Source organism: Corythoichthys intestinalis, chromosome 7 (genome assembly GCF_030265065.1).
Source record: "Corythoichthys intestinalis isolate RoL2023-P3 chromosome 7, ASM3026506v1, whole genome shotgun sequence".
Taxonomy (NCBI): domain Eukaryota; kingdom Metazoa; phylum Chordata; class Actinopteri; order Syngnathiformes; family Syngnathidae; genus Corythoichthys; species Corythoichthys intestinalis.
In genome coordinates this window covers 27,686,080-27,708,835 of record NC_080401.1, presented here as the reverse complement: position 1 = coordinate 27,708,835, position 22,756 = coordinate 27,686,080, and the positions used below count along the sequence as shown (strand labels likewise).

Genomic DNA, 22,756 nt, shown 5'->3' with positions numbered 1-22,756 from the left:
AAGCCATCGTCCCAGCAGTATATGGTCCTATGGGCTAATTCAGTGCTTCTCAATTATTTTCTGTTACGCCACTGCCAACCCCCACCCCCTAGGAAGACGTTAACGTTTTGTGCCCCCCTAACTTTCTGCCGCCATTGTAAATAGTATCATTTGTCTATAAAATTATTATTATTATGGGTACGTCCAGGCCCGTCTGCGGTTCGCTAGAGAGCATTTGGATGATCCAGAAGAGGACTGGGAGAATGTGTTATGGTCAGATGAAACCAAAATAGAAGTTTTGGGTAGAAACACAGGTTCTCGTGTTTGGAGGAGAAAGAATACTGAATTGCATCCGAAGACCACCATACCCACTGTGAAGCATGGGGGTGGAAACATGCTTTGGGGCTGTTTTTCTGCAAAGGGACCAAAACGACTGATCTGTGTAAAGGATAAATGAATGGGGCCATGTATCGAGGGATTTTGAGTGAAAATCTCCTTCCATCAGCAAGGGCATTGAAGATGAGACGTGGCTGGTTCTTTCAGCTTGACAATGATCCCAATCACACAGCCAAGGCAACAAAGGAGTGGCTTCGTAAGAAGCATTTCAAGGTCCTGGAGTGGCCTAGCCGGTCTCCAGATCCCAGTCTCATAGAAAATCTGTGGAGGGAGTTGAAAGTCCGTGTTGCCCAACGACAGCCCCAAAACATCACTCCTCTAGAGGAGAGCTGTATGGAGGAATGGGCCAAAATACCAGCAACAGTGTGTGAAAAGCTTGTGAAGAGTTACAGAAAACGTTTGGCCTCCGTTATTGCCAACAAAGTGTACATAACAAAGTATTGAGATTAATTTTTGTTATTGGCCAAATACCTTTTTTCCACCATGATTTGCAAATAAATTCTCTAAAAATCAAACAATACACACATTCTGTCTCTCATGGTTGAGGTTTACCCATGTTGACAATTACAGGCCTCTCTAATATTTTCAAGTGGGAGAACTTGCACAATTAGTGGTTGACTAAATACTTATTTGCCCCACTGTATGTACCTAACAAACATGTTATTAAGAGAACTGGGAATTGTTTTGAAAGGTAAAAGTCTTAATGTATATAGTCCAAAAAGTCCATTCAAATTGGCATGGAAAATATATCCAAACTTCTTGCATAGAGGATAAATTATTACTTTACATTGTATGTTTTGTGTTGTCTTTATTTGTGCTCTTGTGTAAATGTTTCACTCTTAGTATTATTTTGTTACTTTAATCCGTCAAACGGTCACCTTAAATAGTAAATAACAGTAGTTAAGTGAGACAGCGCATACAAAGTCTTGCACATAGGATGAATCGCCATAAGGTAGGGAAAAGTCTTGATCGTCCAACTTGGTGTATTCACTCAATTCTTCATGTGCTATCCTCCAGGCTACAGCACCATGAGTCCGCAAGAGGACAGCGAGAATCCTCCTGGCAACAACGACCCACTTTCGGCGGGTGTCGACGTCGGTAACCACGACGATGACCTGGACCTGGACACCCCGCCTCAGACAGCAGCCTTACTCAGCCACAAATTCTACCCTTACCGGCACACGCATACGCACCATCACCCGCTGCACACGCACCATCTCCAAGCGGCGGTCACTGTTCACAGCGTGGACGCAGAGTGCTGATCCGCCTCAAGGATAGAATTCAGAAAATGTGCTTATTCAAGCACTCCATATTGAGCTCATCAGTAACTTTTTTTTTCACTGACCTGAACTCGAAATGAAAACGAGCAAACATTTTTACTTTATTTTCTGAAGGAATCGGGATTTCTGGACTCTTGGAAGACCAACCCCGAAAAAAACAAAGCACATTTAGGGAAATAAAGCACATTTCGGGAACGCTCCTTGGAACGGGAGAGGCTAAAACCTATGACTGAGCTTCATTTCCCCATGGAGGGCAAAACGGGGAGAGTCACAAAGTTCACGTAATCACAGTACTCTACAACCTCATCCACATACATAAACCTTGCAAGGAAAACATACTCCACCCATATATATGAATACAAAAACAGTACAAAATTAAAACATGTTTTTAAATATATATATTTACATTATATTTATGTAAGATTGCCAGACAGATACAAGAGCTGCATCCGGTCATGTGATATTTGTCATATACACTTTAATGAGGCGACTGCAGTTCCTTCACTTAGTGTCTAGCATTCAAAATCGAAAGCTATTTGAACATTTCTTCCATATCATTTTAGTCCATGGGCTTTACAGAACACATTATGACACAAACAAAAACAACAATACAATAATGCAATAAAATTGATCTTAAAGTCCCACTGTGATGATCAACCAAAGTAGCCCAATCCGCCATTTTAATCCCAATTTTACACTAATGCTGTTGACCATCAAAAGCTGCGCCATTAACCAGAGGTGACGCAAGTTAAAGTAGTTTTAATATGCTTCAATGCATTTTTGGGTTATTTTAATATTGTGGCGATAAGTTTTTTGATGATTTTTTAAAAATCATTTTACACGTTTTGTATCGAAACAATCCCCAACCTTTTTTTTTTTGCAATTCGGACCGGTGTGATTTGGGTCTTTTTTTCACAGACCGGTGTTGTCACATTTTGTACCCTTATAAAATTTTGCTCCCAAAGCTTTTGTGGCGGTGAAAAAAGCCCTCTTTTATATTCAGGTGGACTCTAAATGTTATCCAACGGTGCTAAAAAAACTATTTACATCATAAACATACATGTGCAACACGAAAATGGCGTAAATTAATGCTTAACGACACGGCGAAGTCGTTAAGTGAGAGAGCTGTTGCTGTGTGCAGCTAAAATGGCAAACGTAAGTTAATATTCCTTTCTTTAAAGAAAGTTTGTAGTGTGTACTAGGGAATCGCTGCATTCGCAGTCATTTTTAACGTTATGCGCTTGCCAAATTTGTCAGAACACCGGCAATGTGCGGCAGAAAAATACAGCAAATATGAAATAACATTTGTTTATAGACCCTACTCACGTGACGTCACAGTCACGCCCCCGCGCCATGTTGTCCGTCTACTCGTCATGTTAAAGCCTTACCGCTTCGTAAATTCCTCCTATTATGGCGTTTTTCTGCTCGTTAACATTAATAATCAAAATGGTGAAGGCGTGTGTTGCGGTTGTTTGCAATAACAGAGAAGATAGACGGAGAGACTTGAAGTTATACCGTATTCCGAGAGACCCGGAGAGGAGAGCGAGACGGACTGCTGCAATTCGACGAGAAAACTGGGCTCCAAACGATTACCACGGATTATGTAGTAGTCATTTTATATCTGGTAAGATGCATTTAATATATATTTAGAGGGTTTTGGGCTGACAACCACAATTAAGATCATTGCTAGGCTAATCGCCGACAACATACACTCAGACGTTGTGAATGAACTACCTGAAAATATATAATTATAAGGAGATAATAAGACAGTTGTCATACAATTAATTTACAATTTCACTATTGATGTCAAAAGCCAAAAAATAAATTCAACTAGGAACAATCTGGAGTAGTGCTATCGCACTTCATATTTATTACATATTATATATGTATGTAGTGAGTGCTATCGCTAAACCATATAAACATTAAAAGCCCTAGCTCCATTGACAAATGACATGAAATACATTAGACTTGACAGTGGATGTTAGCAAGAACAAAAGATTTTGAATTGAAAATTTCGTAACTCACCTTCCCGAGCACAAGATAGATTCCTGCCGAATTTTCGTGGACGACGACCTGTTTCACCCAACCAGCAACGAAGTATTTATAAGCCTCCAAGCTCTTAGTTTTTCAAACTTTCGTGAGAATAGGCTGATTTTGTGTGGACAAGATAGTTGTAAATATCAGGGTAGCAGATGTCAGGCAGAGACGGCGAAGACAGCGGGTCGAAAAACATCGATTTAGGCATCAAATATGGATCTGGCGAATGGATAAACTGAAGCTTTTCCACATAACGCCTTTTATGCAACACACCCAGTGAGTTTACAGCGTCATATAACACCGGGGCTTCCATGAATTGCTCTATAACTTGCACGACTAATTGAAAACAATGAGAATAGGTCTAAAAAATACGGACAATATGGCGGCTGGATACAGCGACACGTCATTTTGTGACGTAGGTGAGTAGGGTCTATAGCCCCGTCGCGTTAAATGCAGGGAAAATACAACTCACCCGCTGAATCAGTGGCTGAATCTCCCGAGATGGGAGAGTGAGAGAAGCCCGCTTCACAAAGATACAATGTTGGAAATTTTAGCACAGTTTTCAGTGTTCTCCTAGCGATGTCAGGATATTCCGGAATGACTTTAATCCAAAACCTCGGTAGAGTTGTTGTCTCAAATGTACGGTTAAGGTCGCTGTCATTTGCGATCTCTACAAGCTGATATTCCTGTTGCACAGACATGCTCGAATCACTCGGTTTATTCACATACGGGTCACGATTCCACTCCTTCGCAGTTCGTGGGTCTTTAGTGATTGGGAAGTAGCATAGATTTTGTTTTCTTCGAGGTTGTAGGCTCATCTTCTGGCTCGTCAGGTTACCTTTTCACCGTAAAAAAATCTGTCCAATGACGTCCGTTTTTCAGTCATTCTAGTGTGGGGCTAATTATTTCCGTGAACAAATGTGATGGGCGAGGACCTACGTCATACGTTATCGAGGCCAAGCGCACATAGACAGATATCCAAAACAAGATGTACTGCCAACAGTCCAATCAATGGATTTCTATGACGACCTCATATCATGTAGTTGTATATCTAGAGTAGACAGGGATATTGGTGTGTTAAGCATCACAGGCCAAAGTCAATCGGCCAGAATGCAGTCGTTAATAAATTATTATTTCTGCGCGGCCCGGCACCAAATGCACCATGGACCGGTACCGGTCCGTGGCCCGGTCGTTGGGGACCCCTGCTGTATAGGATTTTGCTCCAGCACAACAGCACAAACACTCAGAAGCTGTTTCAAGTAGTTGCGTCTGATTGTATTTTTTTTCAGTGAGAATTTCCATTTCAAACGCAATGCTTAGGGTGGTCTAGATTCGAGTAGCATCAAAACGATTTACATGTATTCTGTCACCACTGTAGTTCCGTTAGCAATGGCGCATACACCCTTGGTCAAAGGGTTTGGGACTCTCGTTCAATTGAAGGGTTAAAAGTCTCAAAACATGACTGCCCATCTAAGCTTTAGTTTTGTTTCTGTACGGTAAAATGTCTCCGAATACATACATTTCCAGACTTTTTTCCTCTTGTGACCCACTTTCAACTGCATATTCCAACTCGCCGCACAATAAAATCTTGAGTGTAATTTCCATCCAAAACTCAAAGTTCGCCAAATGGACCGACTATTGATGTGTGCCTGTCGGTTTCCGTACTGAATGTGATGTCGACAAGTCTCAATCCTCCCGAAGCAAACTGCTAAAAACTATATTTTAGTTAATTAGTTATGAAGCTTTGCGATTATTTTAAACTGCATTTTGCATATCTTTTAACAAGAGTCAATCGTTTGTTTCGTGTGGGAAAAAAATACAGTGGGACTTTTAAGTTCAATGTACGCCCTTTGTCCTCACTATTAAGACAATTCAGCACAGTTGTAGTTAGGGCTGTAACAATCGATCTGGATTGACATATTGAAGCACAAATGAGTTTCAAAACATCAAAAATAACACTTTTCATTAAATTTTCTGAAATATTTCAACAAAATTGTAAAACATCAAAATAGCTCTATAGTTTTTGATTGCTTTAGGTGAATTGGAACCGATTTTGGTAAATGTGTACATTATATTGTTACAAATCAATCAAAGAAACAAGAATTGCATCGTGGCAGACTTTGAAATATTGACAAATATTAAACTCTTGTCCACAGAATCTGTATTGTACCGTAATTTTCGCACTATAAGGCGTACCTGATTATAAGCCGCCACCCACCAAATATGGCTTGAAAACGGCGTTTGTTCATCGATAAGCCGCAGTGGACTATAAGCTGCAGCTGTCCTCACTGTATTATAGAATATATACACCAAAAGATATTAACCGGTAACACTTTATTTGACAGCGGCATCATACGACTGTCATAAGGCCAAATGAACCAATTGGCTGCAAAGCTTGATTGTCTCAAGAACCTTTATTTGGCCATCACTGCTCTTTTTTTGTGAACCGCAGCTGCCACCGGCTGTCAACACTGTTGTTGTCCAACATGCCTCCTAGCATGCATAGCTGCATTACAGATGTAAATAACAATCAAAATTCATGTTATGTGCCAATTATCTCTTCAGTTACTGTTCCAGTTGTTTCATTAATTGCTAATTATGGTGTTTGGTAACACTTTTTTTGACAGTAGTGCCATAAGACTGTCATGAGACAATCATAATTATGACATGACACTGTCATGAGCATTAATGAACGCTTATAACAGATGTCATTTAGTGTTATCCGGCAAAACGGATGTAAAAGATCCAAGCTAGACACAAATGGAGTTTGTGACATAATTTGCCGGATGACACTTAATAGGGGTGCATGATATCCATTTTTTGAAACCGATATCGATAACTTCCTGCTCCTCAAAGCCGTTACCGATATGGATAGCCGATAATAAATATATATATTTTTTTAATGTATAACGTGAGTTTTTCAACACCCGGAGGTTAAAAAAAAAAAAACTAGTGGTGGTTTCAACATAGATTTGATCTCACCAGATTTTTCATAATGACATGAAAAAAACAGTGCGTTTCACCTCTGCACTGCGCGACAGCCAGCGAAGAATGAATGCACTTCAATAAACCACAAGGCTTGGTCTTTTCTTTATAGGAAGACACTCGTCTTAATATTGTGAGAGTACAACAGAAAAATACTCATATTCAATACTCAGTATACAACAAACTGCACAATACACTTATATACACAACTATTATATGTATAGCATAGCACACTAGCTTGAGCTACTAAAGCATTGGCTAGCTTCTCTAACACAACAACTTATGAAGTTCTGTACATATGACCCTTCACCACTGAAGTAAACATATATTGCACATCCATATGTTATATTAAACAAAAATACTTAGACATATATTTCCGAGGCGGAAACACAACAGAAAGCATTCACGATTGTCAATGCTACCGCTTGACACCGCAATGTGTAAGTGAATGAACCAAACTACTGTAACAAAAAAAATAGATGCAGTGAATTATTCTGATCAGCAGGTGGCAGCAATGCCCAGCAAATGGTCAACTGATTTCCCATACTAGTGTGTAAACTGTAAAGCCAGCACAGTACATATTATCAGTCCTATTAATAATGTTATTGGATTTATAGGGATGACGTCATAATTCCTATTATCGGACCGATAATTATCGTGCACTCGTAACACTTAATGACATAAGCATTCAGTAATACCCATGATAGTGTCATGTCATAATTATGACGGTCTTATGACAGCCTTCTAACGCTGCCTTCAAATAAAGTCTTATTTATTAACCCAAATAAATCAAATTAGACGCACTGGATTATAAACCGCAGGTATTCAAAATGAAGTAAAAAAGTAGCGGTTTATAGTCCGAAAATTACGGTAATTGAAATTGGGGATTTTCGACATCTTCAACTAGTCTTACTGATGTTTTCTCCGCGACTGTCTTTATTTACTTTAGATCATTTCTCCACTTTATAATTCACTTTTGGTGTACCATACACATAAGACAACTACAGTACACATTAAAATAGTGAAGCAAAACTGGATTAGATGAGAACTGTACTGCTAGTCACATAAAATGTGCCAATTTATCAACTTAAGCTTTGTTGATAGAATAGATGCAGAGATTTTTATACTATAGGACAAGGCAGCCATGGGGAAAACATCAGTCATACAGTTGTTGGAGTAGTGTGCTGGATTGTCATACTCTTGAGGACAAAGAGAATGCTAAACTGCTAGTGCATAGACCAGAAGCTGGGTACTAAGTATATCGAATAAATTCTAATACACCTTTCCATAATTCAACTGGAACTGTTTTCTGTATATTGCTTTTCCACCAGCACCACGACGAGCAGTTTTAGACACTGCTGGATATCCGTTGTGTCCTCACACCTGGAGACTAGTGATTTGTGTACAGAATTTTATTGGACTTCCAAGTCAAGAAATGCCCAGTTTGAAAACTCTTTGTTGTTGTAGAATGCGAGAGAGAGATGCTGCTGTTTTACAGAGGAGAGGCCCGTCTGCCAGCTCCTTTGTGGTTAACCACTCAAAGTGTGCGTGTGTGTTTGCATGTGTGTGGACATTTCTTTGTGCGGTTGCTGATCCACACAAGAAAAATGACAAGAACTTTTAATAACTGTGTTTGTGTGAGTGCGTGCCTTCTCAATGAATGCATTGTATTTTTCCTCAAGATAAAACCATAGAATACAGTTGATTAATCCACTTATATTGTTTCCCTCCTGATGAAGAGTCACATGATCCATTCTGCGCTCTGTGGCTTTGATTGTTGATGTGGTCAGATTTTGACTTCTCGGTACAAAAATGTCTATTGTTTTCAAAAAGTTCTTTATGAAGTGTAAACAAAGAAACTGAAATAGCTATCGCTCCATTTTTATTGTTGCCAAGTAAGCCTTGAGTGATACTTTGATGTTCGGGTTGAATGGAAGAGCGTGTTCACGGTGTCTCGCTATATTTTGGATGCCTTGGATAAATGTTTTAAGTTTACTTTTGATTAGGTCCATATTGGATGGATGTCAGTACTTGGATGAATTCATAATTATTCACTATTACTTGAGACTTAGAATTCTTCAAAGTTTTATTGTGTCTTGTCAAAGCTCCAAAATGTTATTGTAGATATGCAGAGAACGGTACATTTTTATGCAGAAAAAAAACTGATGTGTCATATTCTGCAATGGACAATGGAAGCCCGAAAAACTACATTCATGTTTGTTAAATCACACAATTGCAAGTTGTTTCACGAGAATAACACCGAATCTTTCTGAGAAAAAAACTAATAATTCAACAAAAAGTGTAACATGAAAACATCGAATTTGTATTTTAAGAAGAATATAGTCATACAATTAAGAGCATAATTTACAACTGTTCACCGATATTTTTTTTCATTTCATACATTTCATTGTTGACATAAATACTTTTGTCTTAATGAATTTTCTTCCCCGTAACTGTGACTAACATCTTTGTAAGGTTGTTTTAATGGCTACCTGTTTTTTCAGTAATACTTCACTATTACTCTCGGAGTGTTTAGGCTTCAGTTTACCTATGGGGTTTACAAGACACAAATCAGGTTAAAGCAGACTTTCAGTGTGACTATCTTTTTTTTTTGTAAAATTATTTTAGTTTCTTGTGTTTGGGCATTTTTTTCACCTACCCGTTGTCAAAGTTTTATTTTTTATTTTATTTTTTTAACAGTATTCACCAGCTGTTCTATATGCCGTATGTGCGTACAGAAGTAACATTTAATCATGTGCTGAAGGACGTACATCGCCCCCTCATGTACTGTATCATATAAAAGTTATCAAATTGAGATTTATTGCAATGTGAATGTGATAAAGTTCATTTTACATTTACAAAAGTGTTCTCATTTCATTATTTCTACATTTTGCCTCAAAATATGCTTTTCAGGGGATGTCAGATGCACAGGATGTCTGTGAGCAAGTGCGTTGTCATGGTGAAGGTCTGGATTTGTTCCGCCACAAAAAAGGATTTTTTTTTTGTGACACCAGTCCTTTTCTGACATCTGTCAACATTACCCTCCCTTCTTTGCTCCCTTTTTGTTCTTATCAGTGTTGATTTCATCAATGATGATTATAACAAAAATATTTCGTCGACGAACAATTTTTTCATGACGATGACTAGACGATAACGAGCTAAAAACGTGTCTTAGGAGACTAAAACACGAATGCCAGTTTTCGTCTGAAGAGACGAGAACGAGACGACAATGCGCCATAGTTTCCGTCACATGTTTACAAGGTGTGACAGTTGATGTGTAGTTAGCCTGCATCGTAGCGTTAGCATAGCATTCACGGTCGCATTAGCATTAGGCTATTGTAATTGGCGAGCGTCCTCTTAAACTCTTGGACAACTTTTTTTGCTTACACTTCGTGGCGTCCAGGTGGGTATAATTGAAAATAATGTACCGTTTGCCTGCTGAGGGTGTATTATCACGTGATAGATTTGTAGATGATACAATATGTGCTTGTCTGTCAATGTTCATTCGAAATTTTTTATATTTGTAGTGAAACCTGCGAATTTTACTGACAAAAATAGCGAATAAACGTCGACGAAAACTAGATGAAATTGGTCTTAGTTTTCAACAAAAACTAGATGAAGACAAATTAATTTTGAAATGACTATAGTATGACTCAGACAAATAAGTGTTATCGTCCGAAAGAAAAGACGGAGATGAAATTTAACCCTTTAATGCCAGCAATATGAAGCAATTATCAGAATCCCAAAATTTGAAAAATAAGGTCCTAATGAAATCTTTTTTTCAAATTTGTGAAAAGAAAAGTCTAAATGAATATGTGTCATAAGCGCTCAGATATCTATAACCCTTGCTAAATCCTGTTTGTTTTTTTCATGGAACCTGCAGATGCATGTGTTGACTTGCATCCATCTTTTTTTTTTCCAAAAAGAAATGTCAAAATTCTAAATTAGTTTCAAAATCATGAAATTTTAGGTGTATCAAATTTGATATGTTTGGCAATATAGGGTTATAAAGGTTGCCAAAAACAACACTGGTTCTTATGTAACCAAATTGTATTTCAATATTCAAATCAATGCCAACTTACACAACGAAGCACTATACTACTATATCTTTGAATTTTGGAATTGATTGCACCTTGCAAACATATTACTTCATACAGATAAGATTGACTGATATGATATTTGTGTTTACACAAACAGGGCTGCTGTTACCTCTTTGGGTGCCTTAAGCTGAAAAGTCAAATGGTCCCGCCCCCACTCCGATAGTAGCGTGATGCTATAAGGCAAGTGCAAACTGTCCACTGAATGATTTCTTCATTTTACTTGTGTAGTTTGTCTGACCAATAGCATAGAAAATGTGTATGGAGGCTACTAGAAAACAAAAAAGATATTTGTGTAAGGCAGGAAGCGACAGCTCTCTATGCAAATGTATGCTGTCAAGCAAAGGAACGAAAGTAAATGTTTAGTTTTTACATACGACGAACTCACAGGCCACCACTTTGTATGCAGCCTCTTTTTTTGTTACGCATAATACTGAAAGCTGTTTCTAATATTAAAGACTGGACTTCGTAATATACAGTTGTGATGATACAATTATCTACAACATCAAATGAAGTTGGGAAATTGCAATGAATATGAATAAAACAATACAATGATTGGCAAATTACGTTCAACCTATGTTCAATTCACTACAAAGCCATGCTATTGAATGTTCAAATTGATAATCTTTATTGTTTTTAGCGAATAATCATTAACTTATTATTTTTTGTTACCTGTCCCAGCTCTTTTCGAACGTGTGGCAACCATAAAATTTGCGAACATTGAGGAATACTTATCAAATACGTACCTGTTTGGAATAGGCTGACTGGAAACAAGTGATGCCATGATTAGTTATAAAATTAGCTTCTCTTATTTGCACAGTCATTCACAAGCAAAGCTAGGGCGAGATTGGCCTGCCTATAGACCCCACTCACCAACGTCTCACAATGACGTGTCGCTGTATTGTGCCGCCATATTGTCCGTCATTGTGTGTCCGTATTCTCAATGGTCTCAATTTATCGTGCAATTTATAGTGCAATTCATGGAAGCCCCGGTGCTTTCAGACGCTGTAAACTCATTGGATGTGTTGCATAAAAGGCGTTATGTGGAAAAGCTTCGGTCGATCCATTCACCAGGTCCATATTTGATGCCTAAATCGATATTTTTCGACCCGCTGTCTTCGCCGTCTCTGCCTGACATCTGCTACCCTGATATCTACAACTATCTTGTCCACAGAAACTCAGGCTATTCTCACGAACCGCGATGGCCGACGCTTCAAGTATAGGTGGATATTGGACTATTTCTTCAATAAAATACGCAACAACTGTGGCTGCCTCATTTGCAAAGAGACAGTCGCTGTTTTCAAAGAGTTCGATGTGACGCGATATTACCAAACAAGACACGCTGACATGTGCGACATTACAGGGAAGATACGCAGCGAGAAATGAAAGCAACTTGAAGCTAGTTTAATTTCACAGCAGCAGTATTTCGCAAGAGCCCGAGTGTGGAAAGAGAACGCCACAAAGACGAGATTGTTGAAATTATGAATTAAAAATAATAATAATAATAAAGCAAATGTGACACACAGAAGGGCTTGCTAAAATTTGTTTAAATATATTGTTCTACATAATCAGCCAAGGTGGCCCCCCACATTTTTACCACACCAAATCTGGCCCCCTTTGCAAAAAGTTTGGACACCCCTGTTTAACTGATCATCCGTAGACGAGGCCAGCTTCTTTCACTTGTTACCAGCTAAATATTATTCAAAAATTAATGATGGTGGAAGAAATAAGCATCTTGAATTTGAAACTGTATGTTGTCGGCGATTAGCCTCGCAATGATCTTAATTGTGGTTGTCAGCCCAAAACCCTGTAAATATATATCAAATGCATCTTACCAGATTTAAATGACTACTACATAATCTGTGGTGATCATTTGGGGCCCAGTTTTCTCGTCGAATTGCAGCAGTCCATCTCGCTCTCCTCTCCGGGTCTCTCGGAATGCGGTAGAACTTCAAGTCTCTCCGTCTATATTCTCTGTTACTGCAACCAACCGCCACACAGGCCTTCACCATTTTGATTATTAATGTTAACGAGCAGAAAAACATGCCATAATAGGAGTTTACGTAGGGGTAATGCGTAAACACGACGAGCGTGGTTGTGATGTCATGTGAGCGGGGGTCTATAGTCCAGGCCTTTATCCCGTTTTTAAAAAATGTGTGGCGCATTATGTAGCGACAAATACGACAACTGAGACCTTTTATGGAACATTTTTCAGCCATTAAATTCTAATGTAATGATTATTTGCTTAAGACTATCTTTATTAGGTTGATCGTTCAATATCATTGTCTTTGTCGTGTATTCAATTACATACTGTATAGGTTGGAAATGATTTCCAAATCCTTGTATCTTACAATGTCCCATCTTCAATGGAATAAGGGGTATATTTTTTTTGTCTTTCTTTAAACTCATTCACTCCTAGCCATTTGTCATAAGGCATCCCCTTCTTTCAAGCACCACAGAATATTGTGTTCTATGGCTACATGAACACAGAACTCACAAAAAGAAAGATTGGATTCCCATCTTTCATAATAAAAAAGGTTTGTCTCTACTAGGGATGGGAATTGATAGGATTTTTACGATTCCGATTCCATTATCGATATTGCTTAACGATTCGATTCTTTATCGATTCTCTTATCGATTCTAATTTGGGGAAAAAGAAGAACAAATGTTTTGATTGGCATCGAGTTTGTTTAATCAGAACTCACAACCTTACAAACTCACAACGAAATCAAAAGAGGCCCAAAGCCTCAATGTTAACTATGGCAATAAGTGGCAAATACACAAGAATGTGTAACATTTTACCGAAACATTTATCTAATAGAAATAAAAAATATTGGTATATATTGGCAGATAGCTTGTTGTTCTGCCTTTGGCAATATGTGTTAAAGCAGGGGTCCCCAAACTTTTTCCTGTGAGGACCACATAACTTTTCCCTTCTCTGATGAGGGGCCGGGGTCAGTTTGTAACAGAAAAAGTGTGACGATTGCAGAAGTGCATAAATGTAAAAAATTATTGTTTTTCAGAAAGCCACAATCAAATAACCCTTTCTGGATTCTTCACGGAATGAAAGTAAATAAAATAAAAATAATAATATAATAATAATAATTAATAATAAAAACACTATTAATTAAATACATAATAACCAAATAACCCTCTCTGAATTCTTCAAGGAAAAAGGCCAGGAAATAAATAACACGATTGAGAAAAAAAAAAAAAAATCAAAATGGCCGGACCAAATGTGGAGGCGGGCCGTATTTGGGCCGCGGGCCGCAGTTTCGGCACCCGAAGAAATGCCGCATCCAAGCGAGTGGCGAGCGAAGTGAGAGAGGGAAACACTTCTACGAGCCTACATTCTTTGTTAATGTTAATATCTACAGAGGCAACGCCTGTATGTATCATCTTTTGTGTTGTTGTTGTTGTGTTTCCACTCGCGATCGGACACTTAAATCCAGTTGTGTAGTGGTTTGAACGATGTGCTAATGCTAGCGAACGAATGCTAACCATACTGTTATTAGCAGCTAATCATCGCTGATTTACGTTGATGCAAACCTGTTTGTTATTGGGGACGAAATTGATTTGTTTCATTTCTATTCTTAGTTTCACTCTTCAAGTGATGGTTGAATAAAGTCAGCAAATTATACCAACGTCTTCTACATCGTCATTTGGGAGTTTAGCTAGCTGCATAGCTAGAACTGAGCCTTAGCCTCTCTGTGAGGACAGCGCAGTTGTATTCCCTCCCGATGCAGTAATCTCCACCTTGCAATGACTGCAAGTCGCTTTGTTGTAATTTTTCCTCGTGAAGTGAAGACACACTTTCGAGCGTTTGAACCTACGTGCTGTCATTGTTATGTTTATGGCTGCAATGCTCGTGCTTACCCGTCGTAACCTTTCATTTTCACACTCTTTCCTGGTGAAGTGTAGTCAAACTTTGGAGCGAGTGGTTCTTGGCGCCATGCTAGTTTGATGCGTCTGGACAACAAGACACGTCACGACGCAATACGCGTCTTTAGGAATCGTTAAAGGGATCGTTAAGGCTTTTTCATTGTGATGTCAAGGCCTCGAAACAGTCGGAACCGGTTCCGAATTGGAATCGGATTTCGATTCCCATCCCTTGTCTACTATTTTTTGTTCTTTGGTTACAAGCAGTTGAACATCATATATAACATTGTTTATATTAAGGCTGCAGCTATCGATTAATTTAGTAGTCGATTAATCGATGAAAACGTTGGTTCGAATAATCGAGTAATCGGATAAGGGACATATGAAATTTAAATATCTGAGCTGAGCTTCCAACGGTATAAAATGCTAACGTTTTTCTTTTTTTACAATGCTCTTAAAAAATGGTTCAAACACATATTCCCACAAAAAACAGCTAAATATACCCATGTACTAAATTAAAAATGCATTAAACAAACATTAGCTCAAACTAAAACTTAGCCTATATTGATCTTAACAGGGATCAACTGGATTCAGCCATGTGAAATGAGTTATGTCATATTCACTGTTGCCACTAGAGGGCAGTGTATCCACCCATATCCATAAAACTAAATGCAAACACTTTCAAAACAAACCATTACAACGGCACTTTGATTAAACGAATACTCAAAGCAGCAAAATTTTATTTGAATCTTTTTTCTGATGGAATTACTCGAGTTAATCGATTAATCATTGTAGCATTAATATTAACAATGCTGCGCATTGAACATTTTTTCCTCCATAATGCCAAATGTCTCTTCATGCTGATCATTCATGCTCTCAAAATATACTTTAAGTAGTTATGCCGACACATTGTTTATCCTTGAGGCGGTTAGCATCATCTCTCTCTGTCCCTGCGACTCCTTAAGTGTCTTTTAAACTTCATTAGTCTGTCAAGCACTGGTGGCCAGGCTCAGCTCCAGGCATATTCTCAATATCCAAGCACCATATCTGACAATCTTACCGAAGATATACTGTACTTCTTCTAAGACTTAGGCCTCACAAAGGAATTATCTAAGCCGCTTCTATGTGTAATCCTATCCAGCCGAAGTTCAGGGGTATTTTTGGGAAAAGTAACTGACACTAATTTGATTGAGAAACAGAAAATCTCACCCGTTGAACTTTAATAGTGACTCAATTAAACTCAATCAAAAGGGCAGTTTACAAAATCCCTGCCAATCCACTATATTGTGCCCTGAAACTAAGGAATCTAAGCCTTAGTTGATCTCCCTCAGCTCAAAATGAAAATGTCAGACCCCATATGAAGGACCCATCACGTGTTTAGCACCACAGACTGGTCTTATGTAAAAAATGATTTTATCGAACGACTAAAAGGAAATAATTTAACGCCCGTAGTTAGCTGGGATAGGCTCCAGCACCTCCGCGACCCTCGTGAGGAAAAGCGGCATGGAAAATGAATGAATGAATGAATGAATAAACCTTTCCATTTCACTGTGAAGGAATTCGGCCCCCCGGCCAAGCCGCGGAAACGGCGACAGCTGAACCAAATGGTGTTCCGCTGGCACCGCTCCCGCAAGTCAGCCGGGAGGGGCCAGTCCCGCACGTTCACTGCGGTGTTAACCTTTTGTACTGACTCCATTTTGAATGGTTCAAAGAAGGCTCACCGAAAACAGGTTGACAATTTATTTGTCGACAGTGGTCAAAAACAAGGCAAAACAGATGACGGAGAGACAATGCTGGATCGAGGGTCTGCAAAACAAGGGCTACCTAGGTATGTCCCCGAGAAGCGACATTTCTTATCTAAATGTTCAGTCTTTTGAAAGCTCTCGCAGGGATGGGTCGTGGGCAGGAAGAAGAGTGTGAAGAAGGAAGAAGAAGGGTGTGAGTGGGATTACTGTCTTTTGTTGATTGGACAGGAGGATTTGGGAGTTACTGTTGTCCTGGCAACGAGGATGTGGATTCTGCCCCCTCAGCGTCAAAGGGGGCTCTTGGAGTCTTGTCAGTTGTGTTATCAGTTGGATATCGGGCGTTCTCCGATGCTACTTGTTTTAGTACAGAACGCCCTGCTCTTTGGCCTGGAGTACCCGGGACAACTGAGTTGGTGCGTCAATCTTGCTCATGACGCACGCTTGGCTTCTGTGATAAGATGGCGTTGTGTATCTTTTATGCCCTCTATTCTGCTTCTTTTCATTAAACTATTGTATAAGTGTTATTTATTTTATATTAGGTGTGTTAGAGTAATACAAACAGTCCTAAAGTAAATATGAGAAACGATACTATTCCCTGATTGATTATATTACGTGTGTTAAAGTAATGCAAACAGTTATATGGTGTGTGCGAGAAAGGTAACTATTCCCTTCAACTGTTATAGTTTATGTGGTTATTATTGGAAGCCCCATACTTATTTAACCTATTCTTCACACACCCTCACCCAAAACTTTTTCTTATTCTTAAAAAAAGAAAAACAAACCCCAAACTTGTCTTCTAATGCCAAGTGCAAGGGGTCCATGTGCCAAAGTTTTGACGGCCTCATTTGCAAGCCTGGCATCACATATTATGCGGAGCGGGTTGTAGTGCACACAAGGTCAACTATCAATAAACCCAAAGCCTATATTGTAGTACTGTCAATGCTGTGTGATAGTTTCAGTGTTTAGCCCGTCCCCTTTAAACAAGCACTAATGTGCTATAGCCTACAGGCTGAAGGCTGTGACCAGTTCGCATGTGTTACTTATTGGATTGCAGTATCATCCCATAAATTGTACCGGTGTGTTCTACACACATTCCTAATTGATTTGACACCAAACAATCCTATTTTCTGACTGTTTTCATAAATTTATTGGATTTTATTAGAGTATGAATAAACATTTTCGTTGTTTACTTATTAGCGATGATGAGTATCCTTTCATAAACCCTGCAGCGGCGTCCTATATGCACTACCATGGATTTGACATCAAACACGACTATTTTCTGTTTTGAAAATCGAGTTGAAAAATGACTTTCAATAAACATTTTCTTTAATCAGTCATTACTGTACAAACTGTACAGCTGGGTCTTACGCGCTTTCTCAAATGATTTGATAGCAAACAACTATTTTCTGATCACTTTGAAAATTAATTGGATTTGAATTAAAGTAATTAAGGAAACAAAAACAAAAATCAGGCGCCTGGCACCGATTCAGACATCCTTCTAGTATAAAGTTTCAGACCAATCCGTCCATTAATAAGGGACGTATAAGCCTCGTAAAACATACAGCCACCACCAAACTTCACTGTTTTGTGGCAAAAGGTGGATTTTTCAGATGAATCTTCCATTGAATCACGCCACGGTCGCCGCAAATATTGCAGGAGACCTACTGGAGCCCGCATGGATCTGAGATTCACTCAGAAAACAGTGAAGTTTGGTGGTGGCAAAATCCTGGTCTGGGGTTACATCCAGTATGGGGCTGTGCGAGAGATCTGCAGGGTGGAAGGCAACATAAATAGTCTGAAATATCAACAATCTTAGCAGCCTCTTACATTCCTAACCATATAAAGGGACAAATTCTGCAGTAGGATGGTGCTCCATCGCATACTTCAATCTTTACCTCAAAGTTCCTCAAGGTGAAGATGATCAAAATCATCTAGGACTGGCCAGCCCAGTCACCAGACATGAACAGGATGAAAGAGGAAGCATGGAAGACGAAACCCAAGAATGTTGATGAACTCTTGGAGGCATGTAAGACTGCTTTCTTTGATGTTCCTGGTGACTTCATCAATAAATTATGTGAGTCTTTGCCGAATCGCATGGATGCAGTCCTTGAAGCCTATGGAAATCATACAAAATATTAAATTTGGATCTCACAGCACCATTACTTAATTCGCTTATGTTATGTAACATATTTTTGTATTTGAAGTACATTTTTTGTTAAATTTTCACACTACTTTCTGTAGGCGACAAAACTTGACAAAATTTGACCTTTATGTCTTCATTAAATGATTAATCTTTTTTCAGAGAAACAAATATATTTTGTACATTCAACATAATTTGGGAGGGTCTTAGCTTTCATACGAGCCATTTCTGAAACCAATTGAATAATTAAAAGACAGGTTATAGCAATTGTTTCTACATAATGGATAAGCAACTAGACTTTTGTCAGGGACTGTATTGTGTCTATTTCTTTTCATGGTTCTAGGAAATTTGTGATTTTCCTTTTTAGATTCTATGAGCAACCATTTTTCACATGAAGGTAATTTATACTAGGTCTCGTCTTTTAATTGAATAATTGGGCAGAGAATTTTAATAATAGGAGACACAGTGGTGGCAATATTGTAAACTTCACTGGAGAAAAGTTGGCAATCTCATTGTCTTGAAGGGCACACAACGAAAGACCTGTATTCTAGTACTTTCAAACGAATATAAGGGCATGCATACACACATCTGCTACTTTAGTAATGCCAGTATTTTTCCAGAATACTTAAGTTTGTTGTTGTGTGAATAAGTGAGCAAAATGACTGAGTATCTATCTAGTTGTGTAGAGAACCTCTTGCTCTCCCATTCTATGCGGGACGTATTGTTAATCAGCAAAATAGCAGACATAGGAATCAAACAAGTGACTGCACGATAATCCCACAGTACAGCTGTCATGCTGATAGACCTATACAAAAGAATGTTCTTGCCTCCTCAACTGTCACTGTTACTCCACTTGACTATGCCAAGCAAACCCAGTAAATTAGGGCATGGAGCTCAGTGTCCAAGAACCCTTGGGTCATTTCACTCTCTGCTCTGCCAGCAAGTACAGCAGGCATGCACTCGCAGCATATTTCCGAGCCCTACTTTTCTCAAGTCGTCTAGCTAGACTGATCATGTGAACAGGCATGCATGCAGAGTGTTGATGAGGAGCACTGGGCATATCATTCTAGTTCATTTTAGTAGCAAAACCTAGCGTATTAACTCAATGGCACAAATCTGTCAAGTGGTGGGATTTTAGCAGATTTTTAGGTGTCTGCGTTCATTTTTCTGATGTCATTTTCTTTCGACAATCGTCGTCTGAAAGCGGACATCTGTCATTTATATTCCATATTAAGTAAGGGTGTAACGGTACATGTATTTGTATTGAACCGTTTCGGTACGTGGTGCTCAGTTCGTAACGGAGGCGTACCGAACGAGTTTCTGACGTAATGTAACCCTTAATTTTCGAGGCTGTGAGTCGATCAGGTTACAGTTTCTTTGTGTAGATCAGTGTTTTCAACCTTTTTGAGTCACGGCACGTTTTTACATTGGAAAAAATCTCGCGGCATACCAAAAACCAAAAATGTTCCAAAATTACTTTCTGTACATTATTTTTCATTATAAATAATTTCTCAGTATATATACTTACTCAGTGTGAAACTTGAGCCTGTTTAGATGAACACAAAGCCGATATCCTGGCAGGAATCTTTTTCAACAGCACTCAGTCTCTCTCTGTTTATATTTGTTGTTGTTGTTGTTTTTTTTAATAGCAGTTAGGCTTGAAAAGCTCAAAAATTATCAGACAGGGGGACTAGCAATGTCTTTAAATGCATCAGGGCCAAGCATCTTGCTGACAATGGCTTTGTAGGCAGGTAGTATTAATGTCTCTGCCACAGTGTGGAACTTTTTGGATTTAGCAACAAGTTAAGCAACAAGGTAACTGGCTTTCAGGGCTTTCTAATTTACCTTTGTAGTTTTTCTAAAAAAAAGTTGCCTGTTTCTCTGTGTTTTCACAAAGGCGAACAAAATAGTTCAACAACTTGTTTTGAAGTGACAGAAGTTTCGTTTGGAGATAACGCTTGAACTTGATTGACACCTGCTCGTGTTGCATTCAAGAACTGCTCAGATTTCTAGCCAGCAGCCACCTTGCTGTCTTCGACAATGTGTTGGGATAAAACACATCGGAATAAAACACAGAGGGGAGGATTATAGGGTCATCACATATGGATAAGGTGGCTGATGACTAGAAATCCGAGCAGTTCTTGAACGCGAAACGAGCAATACCTCTCATCTGCACACGACCGCAACCTTCTACCTACTCCTTCCCAACAACATAAAAAAAAATAAAAAATGCGATATTGAATAATTTCTCGCGGTACACCTGACGATCTCTCACACTGGTTGAAAAACACTGGTGTAGATTATATTTACTCCGTCTTCTCTACTATAATGAGGACCAACACGGTAGGACAGTATAACCCAGAAACGTCAACGGCGCGACAACGTGGCCGCCGCGACAACGCAGTGAAACGCGGGCGTTAAAGTCAATCAGCCAATGCACACCAGTCGCAGTGCGGACACGTGTTAGACGCGTCCCAGAAGCGGCTCAACACGACGCACGCAAAAAGAACGGCAGAGTTTATTATTTGATGCGAGACGCGACCCTCCTGCGTCAATACTACTACCGGTAGCTAAGATCGGGCAGACCGGAAGTCACTCGTGTAAAAATACAATGGATCCGGTTGATTTTCAAACTAATATGCAATCGTAACCCACTTTTTGAGTCCATCAGATCTCGAGTGGTAGATCGGGGCACAGTTGACTTGTCTTTGTTGATTTACTGCTGTCTTCTCTGCTATCATAATAATCAACACGGCCCCGTGTTCAACACAAAACCCTCCTTTCACAACAAAACAAGTAGGAACTAATATTCACATAGGAACTAAAGTTATACAACATAAAATATACAATATAAATTAATACTACATCACATTTGTAAAATACTGTATAACCACATAATAAAATAAATAACAGCGCATTTAAATAAAATAAATTGAAATGAGCTAAAACAACTGTAATTAAATAATAAGAATAATACACAGATCCTGCTTACACAATTAAATTGATTAATTTCTGTGTGGCACTTTAACTTGAGAAAATCCACCAATAAAGCTTTTGAAAACTGTTCATAAGAAAAAAAAATGATTCATTGAGGCATTTCGTTTGTAAAATACATGTTAAAATCTTTGTCATTGGGATTGCTTTTCTCTTTATCACAGGACTTTTTTTCTTCTTTCTTTCAGAAAGAAAGCTGACCAATACGTGGGGTCTGAAAGGCAAATTGTTGTTGGATTATCTTTAAATACCCGCTACTTTTTGAGCAGAATTCTAGCTTTGTATAGCCTAATGTTCCTATTGTTGAAAGGTGTGTAATAAACAAATAGCACATTTAGATTTTGCATTTTGTTTTCTTACTGTACCGAAAATGAACCGAACCGTGACCTCAAAACCGAGGTACGTACCGAACTGAGATTTTTGTGTACTGTTACACCCCTAATATTAAGTCTAAATTATTGTTAATGTTTCAACTGTCACGGATGAGGATAAAATGTAAGAACGATATAGCTAAGGAGAGGTAAGATCGCAAATCAGGGGTGGGCTATCTATTGCACAAAGTATAAAAAAAGTGTATTTTTGTTGATGCATTTAGGTAATATTTACTAAGTAAAATTGGGTAAACTTTACACTATGAAACTGAGTGTAAATTGTTACCTCAATTTTATTGAGTAAATTCTATAGGTTGTTTTTTACAGTGTTGCTTGCAAGACTAGTGCTGACGTTTTGCCAACCAAGAAACGACAAGCTTCTGTTGTTTGGAAATATTTTTTCTAACGAGAACAAACATACAGTAGTGCTGAGCTATTTTTACATTTTGTTTAATCTTTTAACTAGGAGGAAAATACTCACTATTTCCACAAAAAAAAAAAAAATCCACACAAGTATCTGTACTTCTAAAATGAAGTATAAAGTATGAGTACTTTTACCTCCTTTTACGCCTTCAGATTATTTTGACATACATAGTAAATACAAAATCAGTAAATACTACTTGAAGGGGAGCAAAAATAAGATGCATTATTTATGTGCAAGTCCAATCACAATAGTATCCCTGACATTAAGGTTTGGGAGTAAGCTGATGATCACAATAATAACGGTGTCAATTGGACAGGGAACTCTATATTATCTTTCTGACGTGCCCAGGTCAGCTGTTTTTAATAGGTCACAATCCCCTGCATCTCTTTTAAAGGATGTAATAGCATGCTCCAGAAACCAAAAAGCGTT

General features: G+C 38.6%; 1 protein-coding gene across 1 annotated transcript in view; it reads left to right on the top strand.

Annotated features, from left to right (window-relative positions):
* cachd1 (cache domain containing 1) overlaps positions 1 to 9,540 on the top strand; it is a 120,234-nt gene extending 110,694 nt beyond the window's left edge. Inside the window, exon 27 of the mRNA XM_057840771.1 lies at positions 1,393 to 9,540. Coding sequence (XP_057696754.1) covers positions 1,393 to 1,637 — 245 coding nt within the window. The 3' untranslated portion in view covers positions 1,638 to 9,540. The remainder of the gene's footprint in view (positions 1 to 1,392) is intronic.
* Positions 9,541 to 22,756: the final 13,216 nt, after the last annotated feature.